The following is a 23731-nucleotide window of genomic DNA, read 5'->3' as shown; positions in this document are numbered from 1 at the left end:
AAATACAAGCATGAAAACAAAATAGAAAGTACACAAAACTAAAAACTATCGTTGACAATCAATTTAAACTGTGCTCAACCCTGTATATATATATATATATATATATATATATATATATCTTTTTTACAACATACTATATATAAATTATAGAATCATATAGATCAAAGAGGAATGTTAAATTTAAAACTATTTAATCAAAAAAAAAGTTTAACTTATTATAGTAGAAATGGGTACTTAGTTCATACATTTAAACAGTTGGAGACAGAACAAAAAAAGACCCCTTGAGCTCTGCGGCCACACAATCCTGAATAAGTCCCTTCGCTATCGTCTGCAACAAAAGATAAATTGGTGTGTCAGATGTTTTTTAACACGTAGCATTCTTTTTTATTTCTCGAATCCTCTACTCCCACGTGCTCTGGGGGTCTTTCCATCACGTGGCCTTTTTCTGCCTTTCTAACTCAAATTTTGGCCAACAAACACCATACTGAACAGTGACGAGTAGTGAATGTGGGCCTAGCCTAAATGGTTAAGGCGTTTCTAAGTACATCGAGAGGTTGTGGGTTCGAACCACGCCTCGATAACTAACAACTAACATGAAACTCTAAAGAGTCAATTTCCACCTTTGATAAGAAATAAAAAAGTGATGAATAACGATTACTATGCTTTTCTTTTCCCTTGTGATTTTTTAATACTTTAATATTATTTTAAATCTTAACCCATTTCAAATTAAAACAATAAAAATATATGTGTAAGTGTATAGTTGTACTTTTTATTTTAATACAAATTAAATTCAGTCGTAGAACACATGAGTTTTTTTTTTAAAAGCAACTTACTCTAAGACCTCTCGGATATGTTATAATTCACATTTTTATACCATTTTTTTAAGAATTAAACGATTTGATATCTCAGTTTTAATTTTATAAACTATTAGACCATTTTGTTAATTGATTATATTTTTGCTGTTAAATACTAATAAAAAACAAAATAATACTATCTAAAACTATGTCGTTTCATGAAACGAAAATGCCAAAAAAGTCTCTGACGGATGGAGATTGCAGGAGACCCATCGTCTGGGTTTGCCTGAAAGGAACCTAGATTACGATCGGTGGGTTCGCCAAATGCAGCTGGTGCGTCTGGTTCACCTGAGATGAACCTAGATGTGCCTGGGTATTTGGGTTCGTCTCAAGCATGGCACATGTAGTTCTGGTAGAAAGATGGCGGTTAGTGACGGAGGCGGTAGTGGTTGTCGGCATAACTAAGGTAAAAGAATAAAATAGTAAAAGTGTCACTTGGTTCCTAAATTTTGTTGAAAATTTAAAATTATTCAAGGGTATATTTGGGTAAATTTTTCGTTTAGGGTTTTGACTAATTTTGTTTAACTGTCAATTTAAACTGAAAAACTAACATAAAGGTTTTATTGTTGACGGAATTAAGACTGAGTACGAAATCGTTTGATTTTTAAATAAAGAGTATTAAACTGTAAATTATGACACATGTGGCGGCTTTAGAATAATTTAATCCTTTTTTTCACTGCTTATTTATTTATCATATGTTTTAGTTTTAATTTTGACCTCAACTTAAGCATTTATTTGAGTGTTGATTATTGTTAAAATATTTTACAGATGCTAAATTATGAACTTTTATACTTTTTTTGACAAATAGGTCTATTATATTTCAATAACTTAGTTATTATATTTTGGTAATCTGACTTTTATTTTCTTTACAGAGGATGTTGCTCGTTCCTTTCAAGGTAAATATTACTTACACGACTATGTAAACTTATTTACTGACTTCACCACGTAACAACACCACATAAGAAAAATGACATACGGATCATTACTGTTGGAAAAAAAAGGACACACGAAGGATAATACTATTGAATTTTTTTACTATATAAGCAAAACTTCACATGAAATGAATGAGTAAGCTCTTACTATAACGAATATAAAAGTTGAATTATGAAAATATATAACAAATAAAACATCGGTTACAAAATATAAAAGACCTTATATTTCGATAACAACAACATACACCCAATTTTTAAAACAGCAAGTAGATGCATATTTAAAATCCTGATTTAGTCATAGTTTTTTATAATGTGTAAGCTAAGGTCTCATTTTGCAATGTGGACAATGTGACGGTGCTTATCAAATCCTTATCCAAAATAATGTTTTGCATTTTTTGTTCTGCCCTCTCCACTACTCTCTCTGTGCAACTTGTTGATTGTTCCTCTCTCTTTTAAGTTTTAAGTTTTTTATTTATTTCTTCCTCTCCTCCTATAAATATTAGCGCAAATCTTTGGAAAATTTCATTCTTGAGGTTCAAAACGAACCTGCATTCAGAATCAAATAACTTTTTTCAAAAAACCGCAATGCCAATGTATTGCCTTTATCTGCATTTGCACCTGCACCTTTATTTAGTTTTCTTTTCTTTTCTTTGAAATTCAAGAATCAAATATTTTCTTGATCTTAATTAATTCAAGAAAAGATTGAAACAAGCAAACTAGGTGCATGAGTAAATGCAGATGAATGCCATTTTGGTTAATTTAATTCCTCTTTACTGTGATTTTCCTTGCTAAACTCTTCGGTAGTTTTTGTCCATAATTGGTAAGATTAAGTGTTATTTTTGTAAGATAAAAAAATTGGTAGTTCAAGAATCAAGAATCAATATCCCTTTTATGTTTGTTTCTCCATGTAGATGGGTTTTTTCTTGAAGAATAATATATATATATATATATCCACCACAAAGCTATAGCTAGGGTTTCTCAAGGTAACAAAATTTCCTATCCCAATCTCTCCATATATATCTTGCAATTTCTTTGATGAACCAAATAATGGAAGTAATACAGTGAAGGAATTAAAATTATTAGATACAATGTATGTTACTTTTTGTTTATATAGTGAATACCCTAGAGGATTTGCTAAGAATCTGAAAAATGTTGAAATTTTGTCTTGATTTCAACAATCTTCTATTTTGTAGTCATATTATGCATGTATGCACAATTGAAATTTAACTAAAAAATTCAATTGAGAGGACAGAATCTTCATATTATATTAAATATCCCTTCCGTCTCAATAGAGTTGTCCACTTTGAAAAAAAAAATTGTCCCAAAACTCTTCTCTAGTTTCAAAAAGTAACTAACTGTTACACTCAAAATCTTATATTATCCCTATTTAAAATCTACTAATGAGTCTTTTAAAAATAAATTGCAAGTGGACCCTATATTAAATAGGGGTATGATAAAAAAAGTAAGGAAAATTTTACAAAACTCATAAGTAATAGTAATTACTTTTCTTAAACTGTGTGATAAAGGTAAAGTGTACAGCTCTATTGGGACGGAGGTAGTAATCAATTATTGTCATTCAAATCTCTTAATTTCCTAGTTGATAGAAGGAAGGCAACTACAAGTCTACAAGCATTCATTGATTCAAATTCATTAAAAATATATTTTTCTTTTATTTTTAACAATTTTCTTATTTCATTTAGAAGTGCCAGTTTCCTATGAGTTCAACATTATTTCTTGAATTGTCATGAAGAACATATTCAGCTTTAATGGATCACAAGAAGCACTTGGGATATTATGGCATAATTTTAGTGATTGCATGATTGTTTTATAATCTTTTAAATTTGGTTTTTAGGTTTTATCAATTTCTATCAGAAGAAATGTTATCAGCAACAAAAAAAAAATCACAAACCAGGATTATAAAACACAAATTAATTAGCATTAAAAGCAGTAAAGTATATTAATTAGTCAAAACTGGCGGGCAAAAAAATGATTTGAGAAGTAACCTACTATTTGATTAACAATTAGATAAATATGGTCCAGTAATTAAGTTAACTACTTAAAGTTAGTGAATAGTTTGAAAATATATTTAAGTAAAGAGGAGCTTAGAGTGATAAACTTTTAAACGTAAAACCATATTAAATTTAAGTCTATTTAAATATATCAATTAATTTGTTTTGAATAATATGAGCAAAGCAGGTTGTTGATTAGTATAGGCAAAATGCTTTCTTATATTCACAATTTTGATCATTTTATCATTTTATCTTTATAATATAAGTTGGACACTTTAGTCAGTCAAATTTAAAATTACACAAATATGATCAATTTTCAATTTAAACATATTTCCAGACATATAATTTTAGTTTTAACCCTAAATAATCCATTTCCAAATTGAAATTAAAAATTAAATGTAAAAAATAATCATTTATAAATTAAAATTTTAAAAAATAAAATTTAAAATAGGTATAATTTGAAGATACCATCGAGTTATAGTTCAAATTGTATAAACGCTGGACAGCAAACTGTCAAGATTGTGGGTTCAAATCCTCCCACAATCGTTTCCCTCCCCAATTAAAAAAAATGAAGATTGACTGACTAAAATATCCAAATTATATTTAAAAAACATATTTGATAAAAAGATAAAAAATGTAGATATTAAAAATAATTAATTTGCCAATGGTAAAAAAGAAAATGCTTTTTTGGTAACTTCTAACCTATTAATTCAGATACCTGGACAGGGTCAATGGCTGATTAATTTGCCAATGGTAAAAAAGAAAATGATTTTTGGTAACTTCTTTCCTATAATTTCTTTATTTAGTTTTTTGTTTTTGAGAGGATCTTTATTTAGTTTCTGTTTTGGTTTATTTTGCTAGTTTTTGTTTTTCAATAAAAAAAAAAGTTATAAGTTCTCTTTCCTTTATAGACCTGATAATTTTAATGATTTTTTTAAACTTGTGCTGATCTTTTATAAATCTATCGTAATTTAATTAATTCGTTGGAAATTTATTCAGTTTATTAAAATTGATTTGATATTTTTAAAAATTGTATACAAACCGTTTGGTATCCGAACTGATAATAAATTTCATTTTTTTTAAATTTACAAAAAAATTATTAAATTTGAATAAATTTATAGTTTCTAAGAAGTTTGGATATATTTTTAAAACTTAAAAAAATTGATTTTTTGACACCATACACCTTCTCTTTAATGTTTTTGATTATTTTAATTATTTTTATTTGGTTTACCTTGCTCAACAATTATTAAATTGGGTTGGAAAGTTCATGGTTTTACATAAAGTTGAGCATTCGGTCGGTTCGGTCAAAACCAAATTGACACTCTCTTAGCCGAATTAATTATTTTAGATGTTTCCACTCCTTTAACCGAATTAACCAACACCCCCTTAAAATAGCCTTAACTGAACCAACTAAAATAAGGTATAGAAATATGTTAAAACCAAAACGACCGAATAGATAGGTTAATTCAGTCGGTTCAGTTAAAACCGACAAATTATGAGGAAATATATAGACCAAATGACCAAAAAAGGTAAAACCTTTTATGAAAGTTTCAAAAAAGTTTAAACCTTTCAATTTTATCCAATTTGTCCTGAAATGCATGATTTTGTTACAATAATATCCAACTATGTAATTTTGCTCATGTGACGCCTACACGGCGCTGATGTGGCAAGCCATACATCAGCGCTACATAAGAAAAATTATGTAGTTGGACATAATTGAAACGAAATCATGCATTTTCTGGACAAATTGGATAAAACTGAAAGGTTTAGACTTTTTTTGAAACTTTCATGAAAGATTGGCCTTTTTTGATCATTTGGCCAAATATATAATAAAATTAAAAAAGTTTAAAACTTCGGCCAGTTCGCTTAATTTGGATAATTTAAAATTCAAACTGAACCGATAGCCGAATTTTTTTATACAAAAATTGAATCAACTGAATAAACCATTTTCGCAAAACCGAATCGACCAAAATCCATCGGTTTGGTCGGTTAATTCGGCTGGACAATTATTTTGCCTATCTCTAGTCTTATATAAAGTGGGTTGGTTCATTTATTTATCGTTTGTAGATGTGTTTTTTTTTTTAGAAAATAATTTAATCCATAGATAATCAATTATGAGAGTCTCAGATTTAGCATAAAATCGGGCTATGAAATTACAATAAATCAGCCTATTTTACAAGTTATTGTGTTAGTCAATAAAAATATCATAAATTTATTCTCAAAAAAAAATTATAAATTTAGATCTAAAATAAATGAACAAAGAGTCAACGCACCTTTTTGAACTTGTAATACGAGATCATTTAATTCAATTTAAACTTGTTTAAGCAACTAAGTGGGTGTTTGGTTCAACTTTTTGGTGGAGCTTTTAACTTTTATTTTTTAAAAAGTTCCACTAAAGTGTTTGGTGAGAATTTTCTAAAAAAATTTTGGAGCATTTTGAACTTCCAACAGCTGCTTTTTGAAAAACTCCATTTTTGGAGCTTTTTGCCAACAACTGATAGTTTTTCAATATTTTTAATTATTTAGACAAAACTACCCTTATTATGATATATTGTTTTTTAATATATATATATATATATATATAGTTATTTAAATTATTTTTAAATTATCTAATATTATTTATTTATATTAAAAAAATTGTAATTTAATTATTTTTTTAAATAAATCATAAATTTATCAAAAATAAATATCTAAATAAGTTTAAACTAAACATTCCTTCTTATAAAAAAAATAATTTTAAATATTTTTATTGAATATTATATAGTATAATATTTATAAATTAACAAATAAAAATAAAAATTATACCATTTACGGTCATTTTATATATAAACAGCAACAGCTAATCAAATCTCCCCAAACATGTATGGTCTATCAGCTATTAGCTATAAGAAACAGCTGAACCAAACATGCCATAATCCCAAAAATTTTCATTTTTGGGTTAAATTGTCCCATAATTGTATTTTTAAAACGCGTAAAATACAAATTGAAAGTGAGAAATGCGAAAAAAAATAGAAAGTTCAATAATTATTGCGATAAAATTACCGCGAACTTATTTTTTGCAATAAAAATATAAATTATGAGGTAATTTGACCCTAAAATGAAGACTCTTGGAGTTAGTTGCTCAAAGAAGTTTAAATTGATTTAAATAATACCGTATTACAAGTTTAAGGGGAGTGCTGACCCTTTGTTCGTAAATAAATCTAGTACAAATCTAAAAATTACAAAATGAGTATAATTCAAGCTGGAAAAATTATAAACTAATCTTATAAACCGTAGCACAAGAAAATTCAAATTTTAATGACACACTTGTTCCAATAGACTTCCAAAGAAAAGACCATCCAGCGACCTTTGAAAACGCAAAATATCGGATTGTATATGATTTTATAGAACAATCAAAAGGGAATTTCTTGTAAATTTCCCTGAAGAAGAAACAACCCAAAGGAAAGAGAAGAGTTATTTGATATGTGTTCTAATAATTGAGAAGCGATGACTGCTATGATTAAAGAATAGTGAAATCTAGTCAAATTTTGATTGCAACAGAACTGTTCGATAAAATGCCTTAGAGAAATTCTGGTTCTTAGAGTGTCATGATTTCTGGGTATGTTCAAATTAGCTTGTTCAAAAAATCGAGGTTTACAATTCGTTGAAAAACGAGCCTTTTGGTTAAATAAAAGACTAAACAAGTTATAAAATTTAAATAAGGACTAGTTAAATTAAAAGTGAAAGTTGCAGGTTTGAGACCCAACACTATGCACATAGAGAGTACCGTCCATTTACCCACCAACAAAAACGTCTCTATATAGCACAGATATGCACTTCTCCGTCAGCTCTGTCTCCCTCGTAAAAATCTTGAACCTGGGTATCCAATTCGACCCAAAACTAATGATCAATCTTTTGATCCCGTGCATCTTTTCTTCTGCATATTTAACCCATTTCTTCGTTTATGGATGCAGGCTTTGTGGAGAGCTGTAAAACTAGGTAGCACGGATACAGCGAAACGGAACACTTAGACACGGACACGTCGAAAAATATTAATATATGGAGGAGGATCATGAAAAGTGTTCAGTTGATTTTGACATGCAAGTAATCGGGAATTTCTTGAGCTTTGCGTCGAGAGGGGACAGGGTTGGACTGAACCAGATGCTGAGAGGTGGGACTTGTCCGAACGTTCAAGACTATGACAAGCGAACTGCTTTGCATCTTGCTGCTAGTGAAGGCCATGCTCCCATTGTTGAGCTTCTTCTTCACTATCATGCTAATCTTAATCTCAAGGATCGCTGGCGAAGAACTGTATGTTTGTTCTTTCCCTGTGATTTTCCTTCTTCTTTTTTATTCATTTCAACTTTACGTTTTATTTAATGTTGTGCCAAACTTATACTTAGTGTATCATCACTACAAAGCTAATCTAGTATATTAATAATTTACAAGGATTAGTCAAATTGACACTAACACCCAAAAGTTTAGTCTTGTTGACATATTTGGTCGACATGTTACAACTACAACTTACAATGCCCTTTTGTTATATATCAAAAGCCCTTGACAGATGCAAGACTGTACGGACATCGAGATATATGTAGAATCCTGGAAGTGAATGGAGCCAAAGATTTTATCAATGATCAACCTATGGTAATCTTCCTTTTACGCTGAAAGTAAATCATTTTTTTATGGAAGAGCTCAAATAAACTCCTCATGTTTAGCTAGAGGTTCGGATTAATATTATTTTAAAAAAATACATGAGCCTCAGTTTAACAAAGTGAGTTAATTTCGTGCAGACAGTTCGAAATGAACAAGACTCCAATGAACTGAATTTTGATATCTCAGAATTGAAATCAGAGCAGACAAAAGCAGTTGAACAGGTATATGTTACATAAGATTTGTTAATTCCGTTAACCTCACCGGTCCTTCGATTATTTACATAACCTGAATTGATTACATTCTACTTTTCTGTCCATTCATAATTCCTCTTGAGTGATCTTTTTTCTGTTCTGTTTGTATCAAACAAAAGTGAAAATATTTTTCTATAAACCGACAAATTAAATTTACCGGTTCAGTTTGGTTTTTGCACATCCCTGGTTCCAGTAGTATAATCAATAATGTTCTGGCTACGCTTGGCAGGGTGCATTTGGTGATTCTGTGAAGGTCAAATGGCGTGGCACATGGGTTGTTAAGACAATGATTAAGAGTCAGATTTTCCATCCCGTAAAAATGTATGCCTAACTTAATTTACTTTCTTTTTTACTTGCGTTCATATTATAAATTGTTCATACTTGAGGATAGAACCAATTTGGAGAAATTTAGGGTATAAGAGATTTAATTCCTTGGGAGTACTGCAGGGTATTGTCTGCCAAGGACAACACACTCTTGCGGGAACTTCGACATCCTAACATTCTTCAGTTTCTTGGTTCCATTGTCCATGGCGAGGAAATGATTCTCATCACAGAGTATCTATCAAAAGTATTTATTTCTTTAACTTTTTTTCAGTTTATCTTTTCGTTACCTTTAGAATTTTAGTGGTGCAATCGAATCTAGTCGAAATTATACTAGATTAGTAGCATATAAATTAGCCAAAACTTGACTATAATTGTGAGCATGTCAAGCCGAACATACATTTAGTAGTTCAGCCTCAACTCAATTAATATTATCGAGTCTATTTCGAGTATTTTTCAGTTAATTTGGAGACCTTGTGATTGGGCTCAACTCGGTTAAACCACTCGAGTTCATATGGACTTACTTTTCTCGTAATTTTGTTGATTTTTTTTCTTTTACATGAATGTAGGGGAATTTAGATGATATCCTATCCACAAAAGGTCAGCTCGACCTACCTACTGCTCTGCGCTATGCACTCGATATTGCTAGGTGAATATTCTTGCACTTTTCTCATGCTATTCCGGCTGCTTGACAAATGTAGGAACTCATTTTGCGTTATAAAATATTTAAATGGTACCTAAATTTCATCACATATTTCAAATCGGTACCTATATCTTAATTTTTACTTCTTAAGAATGCATGATCTTCAATTTTATTTGGATGAAAATACGTCAATATTTTCCGATCAAATTAAGCTGACATAATAAATTGACGGAAACATATTCCTGTTGTCAGATTCCTTAGATTTTTCTTCGAAATGATTTGCAGAGGAATGAACTATCTTCACGAGCACAAGCCTTTTCCCATAGTGCACAATCATTTGGATCCCAAAAACTTGTTGCAGGATGAAGGTGACCACTTGAAGATCGGCGAGTATTGGGTTCAGATGCTCTACAAACAGATTCATCCTAATCAACATATGTGTATGTTACTCTCAATTCCATTTCCTTTTCTTCTATTTCTATTTCAATTTTATCCATCTTAATTATAATGTATAATGTATTTTAATTTTTCAAGGCCAAAGAAAGGATGATCCTACTGGCACTAGCAACCCGTTAGAGGACACCAAGCAGGATATTTGCAGATTTGGGTTCATATTTTATCAGGTATGAATGTTTTGATTAGTTAGTAATAAGCCATTAAATAACAATGCCGGGTTAGAGCTATTCGACTCAACTGCGGACTCAAGTTCGAATATTAAGATATTCAGTTTGTTAGGCTCGCGAGTTTAATCAAACTTTGATCAATTTATTCCTTTTATCATTTATAGTTATACATATTTGTAATACTATCATTACATTTATATATAACACTGCCCTTATCTTTATACAAATAATCAAATCGCATTTGATTCTCAATTACTAGCGAGCTTGAGTTCAAGCTCCTAAAATAAAACGGATCGAGTTTAATGCAAGTTTCAGAAATATAATTTTAGAGTTGAGTTGAGTTCGAATTTGACATTTCAACTTCATTCAGCTCAATACTCCTTAAAGCCAGAACTATTGTGTATGCAAGTTATTAAAACATAAGATGTAATTGTATTACAGATGCTAGAAGGAAAGAAACAGATGAATTATCTCAAGTCTGTTGATTGTGAACCCAAGTTTCCGATAAGCCGCTGTCCGAATAGAATTCGACAGTAAGTGAATCCCAATTTTATTCTCTCATAATCCCCTTGTTACTAGTAATACCTCTTTCTTGCACTCCAAGGAAATGGTAAGACCTTCAATAATTTTCAGTTCCTCCCTGAATTAGATTAGGATATTATTAATGTAAATTAAATGTTTAATTGCAGGCTGATAGAGCGTTGCATGAGTAAAGATAGCACCGCAAGGCCCTCATTTACTGCAGTTATAGAAATTTTAGAGGAGGTTTTAATCAGTGTAAGCAGAGTTGGATGCCCTGTTTGTTGATTATATCAATATGTTTTAATAACAATAATTCGTACGCTTGAACAGATGTATCATATCGTATTCATGATTAATTATTTACGTAATTAATATGAAATTGGATAAATATTTTGTCTTGCGAAATTTATTTAAGTTAATAATAATCTAAAAACCTGTTTAATTTAAGAATGATAGGCTATTAAAATGTGTCAAAGTTTTTGCTACTTCGAAGTTGAACTTTATCCCACATCGACTGAAACGGATAGAGAGACGAAGATTTAGATAATAAATTGAAGGTCTAAAGCAACGTTGAAACATACTTACCTGGACAGGGTCAATGGCTGATCAGTAAGGGTCATGGCCTAGGTCTACGGCCTCCATTGCACTTAGGAGGAGTGTTGGCCTAAGGTCTCCCCAAGTTGGGAGAGCCTATGTCGTAATTTGTGATAGTGGGGGCCTGCGTTCGCGCGGCCCCTTTCCAATTGTCAGTTTGAATTTTATAATTTACATAGAACTTTCAGTACAATAATAATTATTGGTTCCATTACTTATAAATTCATACATTATATATTCTACAATGCTTTATTTAAAAAAATGTATTTTTAGAGTAATTTACATTAATTTGTTTTTTTTTCTAGTTGTAATAGAAAACTTTTTTTTTTTATAAAAAAAATGCGTCCAGGGAAATTATAGAATTCAAATCGAGAATTTTAGATTGTGTCAATGAAGGGTAAAGATATTTTAATTAGATTGGAAAAAATATAATTGCAAGCGGTATTAATGTTACAATTAGTATAAAAAATTCAACAAGCGGTATTAATATTATAATAAAATTATATATTATACAGTAGCATGTGGAAACATGTGATTGCTTATAGATTAGTCTTAATACATATTAAATTTTGGCTTATTTTATTTTTGATTTAAGTAAAAACTCTTAATCGCTCTTTCGAAAATAATTGGCGAACCTTTTTAAATTTTTGTATTTTGGTATGTGATTGATTTCTTATCTTTTTTATGTCGATTATATTCTTATTCAAACTATATTTTGTAATTTTTTTATATAAATTGTTATTCTTTCAATCACGATGTTACATGCATAGATTTTACAATACAAAGTTTGACCATTCTCCAAATGTATGTCATAATCTAAACAATTACAATAAGTCATTTAGGATTCTAAGTATTCTCATAAATATAAGGATCAATATCTTTTTTTAATAATAATAAAATCCAATTTGAGTAGATATTAAGTATAAGAAAAGATAAATAAGCAGAAAAATAAAGAATAAATAAGGGAGAATACAACATTTATAAAAATACTCTTTTTTTTCATTCGTTGATAATTTTAAATCAACTAAATTTATAAGGCATAATTATTAAAAAATATTCATTTTTTTATAGTATAGTCTTTTAAGACTATCACTTTAGTCTAATTTTGATAAATAAATTTTAATAATAGCCAATTATGCATATCTATATATATAAAAAAAGGGTTTGTAATTTTTTTTAATTAAATAAGAAAGAATTCCATGAATGAAGTGTTAGAAAATCTAATACAATTTTCTCTCTCTTTACATTTTTTTTTTCTCATTTCTCTAATATTTTATTGAATAAGTTCATGAACTTTGTATAGATCGGGTCTAGTCAAAAATTTCCCGATACTCTAAGCACATACTAGTATTTGCGTAGTTTGTAATAACCCGACTGAGACATAATTGTTTAATTGGGAGTCTTAAATTGGAATTTTCAGAGATATATATTAGAAAGGAAAAATGATTATGATCCCGTGACTGTGAGTGGTGACCCAGCAGCGGTGACCAGCTTCAGCAACAGGAAAGCGTATTGATGATGAGGTTGCGTTTGAGCGTCGAAAAGTGAACTCTACATTTAACAAAGAATTGAGTACTCATTCATTAACTAACTAACACCGTCACCGACGTTTATTTATATACCTTTATACATTCTATACTCAATAATAACTCTGACTTTTTGTACCAACATCATCAAGTTTTTTTTAAAATTGGAGTTCCCTACTACTCAATTACAAATTAATTACATGTAAATGCATGATGGTTTTTGACTTTTAGTATATGTATATTTTTAAATCAGTTGATTACCTAATATTTGGAATAGTAACCGATTACATATACTTAACAAAATTCTTACCAAGTCAAATTAGTCATATATAGAGGAGCCAGGCCTCTATATGGAAATAAGTAAATTAGGTAGTTAACATACAAATATGTTTTTTTTTTTTAAATTAAACAAATTGCTTTTACACTGCTCACATATAAAGAAATTTAAAGTTTCATCTTTATAATTTAAAAATTAAACGATATAATATAATTATTTCTTTTTATTTTATTAACGTATTAGTGCTTCTATATTTTTGGTGTTAGTAAATCGAAGGGCTTAGTTAAAAAAATCTAATACATTTTTATAAGATCTAATGGATTAATGAATATAATGTTTATTTTTCTTATTTTTAAAACATCGACGGAATTTAAAAAAAAATATTAAAAACATCGACGGAATTTAAAAAAAATAAAAAAATCTAAAATGTATATGTATGTATACACACATTAAAAATAGGTTTAAGGAGAAAAATTTATATATAATTCTGTAAATTAAGTTAGTTGACAAATATGAAAAAATCGACAAAATAACTGAAATATTAATGGAAATAAAAATAGAAGACAACATCATTTGATTTTTGAACAGAAAAGATAAAAATATGGATTATAATAAATGTTAAGGATAACTGAATAACCAACGGAGGTTGGTTTAGGTGTAAGTGGCTTGATATCGCTTAACTCGGGTTTGAGCCTTGTAAATGCAGAAAATTCCCGCTGGCAGACTAACTCATCATGCCAGGTGCGCGATGCGGGTCGGATTCGGATTAGTCACGGCGAAGCCCTGAAAATCGGATGGGTAACAAAAAAAAGAAAAAAGAAGGATGACAGAATAATTAGTTTTAAAAATATATGATTGAATATAAATATTTTTTGGTTTTCTCGTTAATTAGTACGCTCAGCCGTATGATTAAGATCTTAAGATTCATTTTCCTTTTAATCAATATACCTGTAATCAAATATTGCCATATTTTCTAATACAATAAATATGATTTCTTCATATATACTTTTTATAATATCTAGTTCTCTGCATTAGAAAAATAAGTTGCCAAGCCATATAAAACTTTCCATAACCTTTTTCTAGTTGAAATATATATAACTGCCATAACGTTGAAAAGGAAAGAATATGAATTCATTCAAAAATGAATTTTGTATTTTAGGATAACCTATAACAACCTGTCACAATCATGATTATAAAATATAAATGTCAGTTAAACAATTTTTATTAGATTGAAACATAAGTTATCATCACCAACCAAAACAAAATGACCCTCGACCCATTTTGAACACTAAAAATTAATTTAAACCCAGTCTTTATTATATTTTTTTTGTTCATTAACGCGTCGTTATCTGGCCTAAAAGATTTCCATCCAGCATATTTGGTTTCTTAGGCCAAATTCATTTCAGATCCCTGTATTTTTATTATTTGATTTATTTCATCATTTTTATTTTTTTTATCTTTCTTCGGTCTCTATACTTGATTTATTCTAAATTTCTAGGTCCTTTTTTTGGACGAAAAGAGTGTGCATTACACTCATTGTGAGACCAAATTTAAATATCTAACGAGCTTGACACGTTGGCACAATGTACAACATCATCAAAATTTAAGAGTGATTAGTAAATAAAAATTTATAAATACAAGGGTCTATCAATTTTTTTTAAAAGATTGTATAAATACAAATTCGAAAGTATAGAAGTCTTTTGTCATTTCCGACGTGGAAATTGTCAATCACTTAACGGATGAGTCACACGCTCACAACTTTCGTCCATCAAACTACCCATTCAACAAAAAATAAAGGTGAAATGATATTATATATCTATCCATAATTTTAATGTTTATGTGTCAAATATATCATAATTTTTAAATTTTGTCAGTTTGATCTATCATCTTTTAAACCTTTATCAAATATATCTACGAGACATTTAGAGCTGACATGGCGCGAAGTTGTATACGCCACGTAAAATAAATTTTGTACATATAGAAACACAACATTGCGTGACAACGGCTCAAAACGAGATATGAGTATATTAGAGATCGAAAAAATAATGGATTAAACTGACAAGATTGAAAAATAGTAATATATTTGACAAAAACATTAAAATTATGGATAGATAAACTCATTTTGCTAAAAATAAATAGTATATAGACCTACTGAATAATAATCTTTCAAAAAGGACCGGGTAAATAAAAAATTTAAAGTACAAGGGGTGTTTTGATGGATCAGCCTATATTATATTACATATATATTTATATCTCACCACCACCTTCCACTCCACTAACCTATCATTTCATAATTCTCTTTTCTCCTCATCTTATAAGTTATAACTTAAATTTCTTGTGTTTGACATCTACCTATAACATTCTTGATTCTTGAATTTATTGTTTTCTTCTCATACATTCTTGATTCTTTGATACTCGAATTTCTTGATTTCATCATGGGAAATTATACCTCATGCAAGCCTGCAGCCCAAATCCACAACAAATACTCAAAATCATCATCAACAACAAAAGTCATATTTCCAACCGGAGAAATCAAGAAAATCGATCAACCCACAAAAGCAGCCGAACTGATGATGGAGACACCAAACTATTTCATCACAGACTCAAAAACTATGAGTATTGGTAAAAGATTTTGTCCACTAAATGCAGACGACGATCTTCAGAAGGGAAATATTTATGCCATGATTCCTATGCATAAAAAAAATTCTGTAGTCACAGCAGATGATCTTGGTTCTTTATTTATGGTAGCTAATTCTACTGTTAGAAGGGGTTCTGGTGGCAAAGTTAGAGTTCAGCCTGATGATGATAATTCGGCGGCGGTTGATGATGTTGTGGCGGTGGTGCCAAGGCTGAGCTTTGAAGGATTAGAAGAAACTTCTGTGCCGGAGATTATGCATAGAATGTCTATGTCGAGATCGAGAAAGCCGTTGCTGGAAACTATAGATGAAGAACCATCGGCCAAGACAATGGGTTATATGATATTAAGCCATTAATTGTTGTTATGTATTTTTTTTCTTTTTAATTCTGTTTTTTTTTTGGTTAGAATATCAGCTTTTGCATTTAGAGTCAAAGCTGGAAAAACAAAAAATATTTTCTTGGAAAAAAATTAAAAGCCAGGAAAAATATTATAATCAAAATTGTGTATATGTTCTTTTAATATGAAGAAGAAAAGTTCTAATTACTTGCCTTTTTTTGCTTTCTTGTTTTAATTTTTTGTAAATATGGCAAGTTAAACAAATTACCAAGATATAGGAATTAAATTTCCATAACACCCTTTTGATTAGAATGGTAAAAAATATTAAAATATGATTATAAGGTAAATAGTTGTAATCTTAATTAAATTGATAAGATAAATATCATAAATGAGATAATGAGAGGTGAGATCATTAAAAATCATCACCAAATTAGATGTGATTATTTATTTTATTTTTAATATAAAAATTTTCAATTAAATCATATCAAAAACAATTACAAATGTTGTAATTATTTGCCGATCTGATGTAAAATGAGATGTCTGAATAAAAAATGTGCAACATTATTTGAAAATTGCCTAATAAAATTAAAAATAAATTGCATAACCGTCTAAAATTTAAAATGAAATTGATCAATTTGATAGTTCTAAAATACTATCTTATAAACTTTAAACTTTTTACTCAAACACTTAATTTTCAGACACTTTTTAAATTGAGGGATTTTAAAAGAATAAAACCCATAAATTTTATAAAAATTTATTATTTGGTGGTAAAATTATTATGAGAATCCGTGGATTGTGAAAATTTTCCGTCCTCCAAAATTCATCATCTATTTTTCACCTATTAGGTGAAAAAATTAAATTTCTTTATTTTTTAATAAACTATGAAGTGTGTTACAATTTTAATATTTTAAATATATCCTAATAAATTTATGGATTTTATGTTCAATTCAAACTATGAAATTTCTAAATACATAGATTTCACATTAAATTTATTTTATTAGATTTACAAAATTTCACAAACATGGAAGTCTAATTTGTTGGATTTAGATCTTGAAAATACACATAAATTTTATTAAAAATCCACTATTGAAAGAAGCCATGTGAATCACTCCATCCCCGAACATCACTCGAAGTCAATGAGGAATTTGTTAAGCTCTTCTAAGTTCTCAAATGATAAGATTTATTTTATTAAGTTTTGAATTACTAAATGAATCTTATGAACCATTTTACCTGCAAATATTTTATTTTAAAAAGAAAAGGTTCAAACCCCTGGATTTTTTTTTTAAAAATTCATAGAAACTTAAGCGTACTCCTTTAACTTTGCAAATAAATTTATGATTGTGTTCGAGACTTCGTATGCAACTATGATGATGATATCAATCTTAATGAACGAGCTAACTAACTATCTTAAAAATTATATCCGATAATCTATATCTATCTATCTATCTATCTATCTATCTATAACTATATTATAAGAGCGAAGGGGGGGGGGGGGACAGGCAAAATTACCACATTAGCCTTTAATAATTAAAATATTTACGAAGTTAAAAATAAATATAATTTTAATAAAGAAATTAAGTATAAATATAACTCTAACAATGAAGGTATTAACTGAGAGTTTAACTTCTATAAGGAATTCAGTTAAAAAAACGGCAAGTAAGAAAATATTAAAAAATTATTAATCTGTATAATTTAAATCAATTGTAACTAATTCATACATATCAAAAAAGAAAAAAATGAGGATTGACTTATCATTATCAGAGATGAGAAAAGGTTGAGTGCAAAAAGCCAACTCATACTCACACTCACAGTAAACGTAAACTAATGAATTGTTATTATAGTAGAAAAAATGAATTAAAAGAAATTAACATATTTAAAACACTATTAAAGACTGGAAAATTTAGTTGCAATAGGATACTAATACTCGAAACAACCTGCTAATATAAATGTAGAGAAATTGGAAAATAAAAATCGTCCATGTCTTCAGTGAGGGTAACAGTGCTGATTTATTGGCTAACTTTGACCTCCTTCTTCCCTTTAGTTGTCGTTGTCATAGGCATAGGCATGAATTACTTCCTAAGAAAGTTAAGAGTTATTTCTAATTGGGATGTGTTATTTCTAATTAGGAGTTTTTCCTCAATTGTAACCAACAAAAGATAATGAATATGGTAATGTACGTATTGTTCTTAGACCTGGCAATTCGTGTCTGCGGGTCATAAACGGGTCAAACCCGTTTAGACACGAACACGATTAACCTAAATACGAACACGACCCGATTATTAATCGGGTTCGATATACAAAACCCAAACACGATACGGATATTACACGGGTTACACGACACGACACGTATAAACACGTTTATCTAAACGTGTCAATGAATCAACCTGTTTAAAGTGACACGTTTTGAACCCGTTTAATTATTTAACTACTTTTTTAATTTATTTAATATAATACTAAAAGAATTATTACTAAATTTTGAGATAAATACTATTTTAATTATATATAATATAAATAATTTAATTAAAATTAAGAATTTAATAACATTTAAATTATAAAAATAAATAATATTTAATTAAAATAAGTTAACCGTGTTTAAACGTGTTTAAACGGGTTAGGCGTGTATAACCCATTTAGACACGAAATTAACCGTGTCATAAACAGGTTGACCCGTTTATGACCCAAAGCCATTTACATCAAACCCAAACCCGTTTAATTTCGTGTCGTGTCGTATCATTTAATCGTGTCGTATCTAAAATTGCCAGGTCAAATTGTTCTATATGTATATAGAAATTTGTGTGTTAGTTTAATTAATTTATGAAGATTCTATGTTGAGATTCAATGATTTTTTTTTTGTAAATACTAATTCTTTATGTATATGGAAATTTGTGTGTGCTTTTAATTAATCTATGAAAATTTTATGTTGAGACTTGAGATTCAATGATTTTTTTTTTGTAGATACTGATTCTTTTTTCAATTTTTTTATTTATTTTTCTGATTTTTAGGATGTGTTAATGCGGATATTGGTGCAAAAGGTATGTGATTTTTTCATTGAAGTTAATATTATATCATATATAAAATTTTGATTAAAAAATATTTATTTCATACATGGTATAGTTATAGTGTTATTGTTTTAGTTATGATCAAGTTATTTACTTGCTAATTCGGAACCAAATAAATAAATAAATTGATAACATCAAGATGTTGAGCTGGATTATGAGTTTTTTTCTTTAATTAAAAAAATTTGTTTATTGGATTTTATTTTTTTATTACCATTAATCTCTTTTTGTGAAGAACTTCATAATTTTTTAAAAGCTTGTTTTTAGCTTAGTGAAAATAATAATTTAGTATACTTTTGATTACAATAGATAATTACAGAAATTATTATCATATTATAAAGTATTATAAAATAAATCTTATATAGTTTTTTTTAAAACAAAATAATTTTTTATTGATGTGAAAATATTATAAATTAAATAAACATCATGCTGTTACAGTAAAAAATCTCAATAATAATTAATAAAAAAATATTTTTAACATCTATAAATCAAATATAAATTATTATTTTTAAGTATCACCTTTTAAAAAAATTATGATAACGGGTCATATAGGTATCGCTTACTAGAATCCAAACATTATTATAATACGTGGCCTATTAGAATTATTTACATTAATTATATAACGGGTCTTATAATATATAACGTATCATATTATAAAGTTTAATTTGTTTAATAAATATATATAACGGGTCATATAGGTATCGCTCACGTGCGTAGCACGTGGGGAAAAACTAGTACTATATATAAAAGCACGGATGGGGGGGGGGACAGGCAAGTTTACCGAATAATCCTTTTCAGTTTAAACTAAATAAAGGTTTTATAGTCATTAACTAATTAGTTATTTAATTAATCACTATTGTAATTAAAGTCCTAATTAGAATAGGTAGCTAAATTATCTCCAATTTAGTATTTAGTATCTAAAAAATAACTAAATTGTCTCCAAATTAGTAGGAATACCTATCTTTTAGTTTGATTGAAATACAAAATTAAAATACTATATTTTGTCAATATATTATTATTTAAATTTCTATTTTATTATTTTTAAAGATATAAATTAATAAAATTAAGTTAATTATTTAATTATGATTATTATAAAATCGAAAGAAATTCAATATGAAAAAAAATTTATAACCGAATTTATTATATTTACTTTTACAAATTTTTTTAACTAATTTAATATTAATTATAAATAAAAAATTGATATAATTATAGTAAATTTACTAATATGTTCATTGACGAGTTACGTTACGAGTCACGTGCATAGCACGTAATGCGAAACTAGTATCACTAAATCGAGCAAGTCAAACCCGATCAACACAAAAAAAAAAAACTTACAACAGTCAAGTATAAAAATAAACGATCAAGATTTAACAATCTCTATAAGATAGAATAGTATAACTACTAGAGCTGGGAAAGACTCAACACAGGAAAATAATACTTCAAGACTAACCATACCGACTCTAGAGCAAATTATAGCTCGGAACATAACTGAATAAGAAGATTGACAGAGAGCGCTAAATTATCTAAGATAAAAAAATATTCATATACACCACATACACCGAAATTCTTCTAATTAAAAGTATAACCCAGTTGTATAACTCAACATTAGTACAAAGATTGGTGAGAAAAATCTTACAGGTCACATGACTTTCTAATATACTTCTTTATGAAAATAAAACATTAAGTAGACTTGACTGAAATTTTATTTTGATGTTCTCTTGATCTTTAGTCTCAGGCTACCAGCTTTACACTACACCACCAACGTCACCAGGGGCGAATCAACACTGGGGCAAATTGCGACGGTTGCCCCAGTTGACTGTCGAAATGTCTTAAGGACCATATGTTTACCACATAGGAGCTCCATCTCTAAATAAGCGTCGGTCGTCCCACTTTTCCGTTTTTATCTGCTCAAAACCTCTGGTTCCATCACTGCGCGATACTCCAGATCATCATACTGAAAAGATCACGTGACTTTTTCTATATATCTTTTAATGATAAATTTTTTGATACTCTTATTTTTCTCTTTTATTATGTTGATTTAAATGTTGAAACAACAACTAAAATCTTTTTTTTTTCTGTTTTGTTTTTCCTGTTTTCTTGATCTTTTTATTCGTATGTTTTAAACTACTAGCTAGCTAGATTGAAACAAGACTGTAGGTGATCCTCAGCGATTTATTAATATCAATTACAATTAGTGGTATTGGGGATACATTATTCAAATGTAAGAGTTATAGATTTGAATTTCTTTGTTACATCAGAATTAAAAAAGATATAGTTAGTTGTATCAAATTAAAGGTTGTCTTATATAAGGCAAAACACCTAACAAGTTATGTGGGTACATAGTCACTTTTACTTAAAATCTCCTAGACCCAATGTTACAAATTTATCGTCCCAAAAGAAAAATCAATTGTGTGAGAATTTTTGTCTAATATAACTACATTTATTCGGTTAATCAATGTGAACAAATTAAAGATAGTTCAATAATCTAAACAATTTCATGATAAAATATTTTTAATCTTAACGACTATGCTGACCATGTGCTGTTAAGTGTTAAGGTCTATAATTATTCAAGGGTACTAATTCATCTAATTATTGAAAGCATTGTCACTAATGTGAATTTTCTTTATCTTTTTGGATTTGTTTAAGTGGATTACTATTCGCCGCCCTTAAATTACTACCCACCGTCCCTATCATTATCTAAATACATCTAATCCAATTTCATATTCAAAACTAAAAAAATCCTCTCAACTCAACCCAAACCCGACTAAAACCCGAACGGATTTACAATTAAAATGTCGGAATCTAGCCGTGATAGAGGATAATAACCTCCGGTAAGCGATCGATTTTTCTATTTTTATGTTTTTTTCATTTTTATTCTTATTTTAATTTTTTTTTCCAGGGAAACCGCCCATCCAGGGCTCTGGCCCAGAACATTACCTTTCCCGTATGAAGGTAACGTTTTAACATGCATAATTGTTTTTCAAAAAATTATTAATTAAATAAAATAATTAGTTTAACGTAATTACCTATAGATTTTAAGATATAATTCTTTAATTAATTAAAATTTATTTAATTTAGCTGGTTAAATTAACTTTTAGTAGTATTAGTTCAGGTTTTAGGATATAATTCTTTAGTTAATTAAATTTTATTATTTAGTGTTTTAATTAGGATTTAGGGGTTTTTTAGTTTAATTTTATGGATTAATTAAATTTTAAGTATTATTAGTTTAGTATTTAGAGTTTATAATTATAATCTTTTAGTTAGAGGAATTTTATTATTCCTCTTACTAAAAAAGAAAATTCCTCTAACTAAAAAATTATAATCATTTGGCCATGGTTGTGGTGGCTTCTAAACGTGCACTGTTTTTTGGGAACTTGATTTTTGTTTTACCACAGTCTGCACTACAGCACTGTATCTATTCAAGTTTATGTTATGATGAATGTGATTGATTTTTGGCTAGCCATGGTGCTTTCTGTGCTGAATTTTCCCAATCTTCAATCACATTCATCATAACATAAACTTGAATAGATACAGTTAGAATTATATGCATAATCCTAATGATTTTAGTTCACTTATATTAGAAATTGATATTAAAAAGATGAACCAAGCAATAACCAAATAATCATACTAACTAGTTTGAATTTAAAATATTCATTTTTCTATAAAATTGATTTGTTCAGCTTGGTTAGAAATTAATGTACATCTCGACTATGAGAATTTACCATGATGACTAATTACATGTGTTGCACATAAACAAAAACAGACAGCGTAAAATAGCCTTCTCCATAGTAAACAAAAACATGGGAATATATATTAATAATAAAAATATAAGAATATATTTATAAATATTAAAAAGCTATAAAATTTTACATATATTGAATATTATTTTAAAAATAATTTATTTTCATACAAATAAAATACTATGACAGTTAATAATATAATTCATTTGGATACAATCAAACTTTGAGCATTACTTGTCTATAAATTGTACAACTAAAACTGAAATAAATTTTTTAAATTTTATATTCATAATAAAAATACAATATGATTCAACAAAACAAAAAAATTAATAAAAGGTATTGATATATCACAACATTATGTAGGATTTTTTTTGGGAAACAAATTTTTGCTTTAAAACGAATATCTAATTTTTATTATTTATAGAAACGGTGCCGAAATATTTTTTAAGAGTTTTTAAAAAAATTGAAAATAAATTTGTGAAATTGAAACACGCAATTTTTTTAAGGTTTCCTTACCATAGCTAATTATCAGAGTACAATTTATAATGTTCAAGTCTAATACGGGAATGGCTCCCCTCAAATTCAAAATCTCCTCTATTTCCCTGAAGTCCATTTAGATGAATGACACATAAGTATATTTTGATTTAATGTGATAATTTTTTTTATCAATTTGCTTATGTGTCATTCATCTAAATGGACTTGAGAAAAATGGAAGGATTTTTAAATTTGAGGGGAGCCACTCCCAATACGTACGGGAATGACTAACAACCGTAA

General features: G+C 28.3%; 1 protein-coding gene and 1 non-coding gene across 4 annotated transcripts; both read left to right on the top strand.

Annotated features, from left to right (window-relative positions):
• Window positions 1–2682: 2682 nt before the first annotated feature.
• LOC126676634 (integrin-linked protein kinase 1-like) lies at window positions 2683–11195 on the top strand. Of its 3 annotated transcripts, none has more exons than XM_056105358.1 (11): window positions 2683–2769; window positions 7749–8085; window positions 8329–8421; window positions 8568–8651; window positions 8911–9002; window positions 9129–9249; window positions 9572–9651; window positions 9898–10085; window positions 10180–10268; window positions 10710–10801; window positions 10958–11195. In XM_056105358.1, exons 2-11 carry the CDS (start codon window positions 7834–7836, stop codon window positions 11073–11075), a joined length of 1209 nt encoding a protein of 402 aa, XP_055961333.1. In that variant the 5' UTR covers window positions 2683–2769; window positions 7749–7833; the 3' UTR covers window positions 11076–11195. The 3 variants fall into 3 exon arrangements, with proteins under 3 accessions (XP_055961333.1, XP_055961332.1, XP_050226826.1); XM_056105357.1 differs by lacking the exon at window positions 2683–2769 and adding an exon at window positions 7153–7654; XM_050370869.2 differs by lacking the exon at window positions 2683–2769 and adding an exon at window positions 7157–7654 and having other exon boundaries at window positions 9931–10085.
• Window positions 11196–11367: 172 nt separating this feature from the next.
• LOC126679628 (U1 spliceosomal RNA) lies at window positions 11368–11529 on the top strand. The gene has a single exon (XR_007640917.1). It is a non-coding gene; the product is annotated as a U1 spliceosomal RNA (small nuclear RNA).
• Window positions 11530–23731: the final 12202 nt, after the last annotated feature.

The sequence above is a fragment of the Mercurialis annua genome, linkage group LG4 (assembly GCF_937616625.2).
Source record: "Mercurialis annua linkage group LG4, ddMerAnnu1.2, whole genome shotgun sequence".
NCBI lineage: Eukaryota > Viridiplantae > Streptophyta > Magnoliopsida > Malpighiales > Euphorbiaceae > Mercurialis > Mercurialis annua.
Note: the sequence above shows the minus strand (reverse complement) of the source record. Positions and strands in the feature narration are given on the sequence as shown.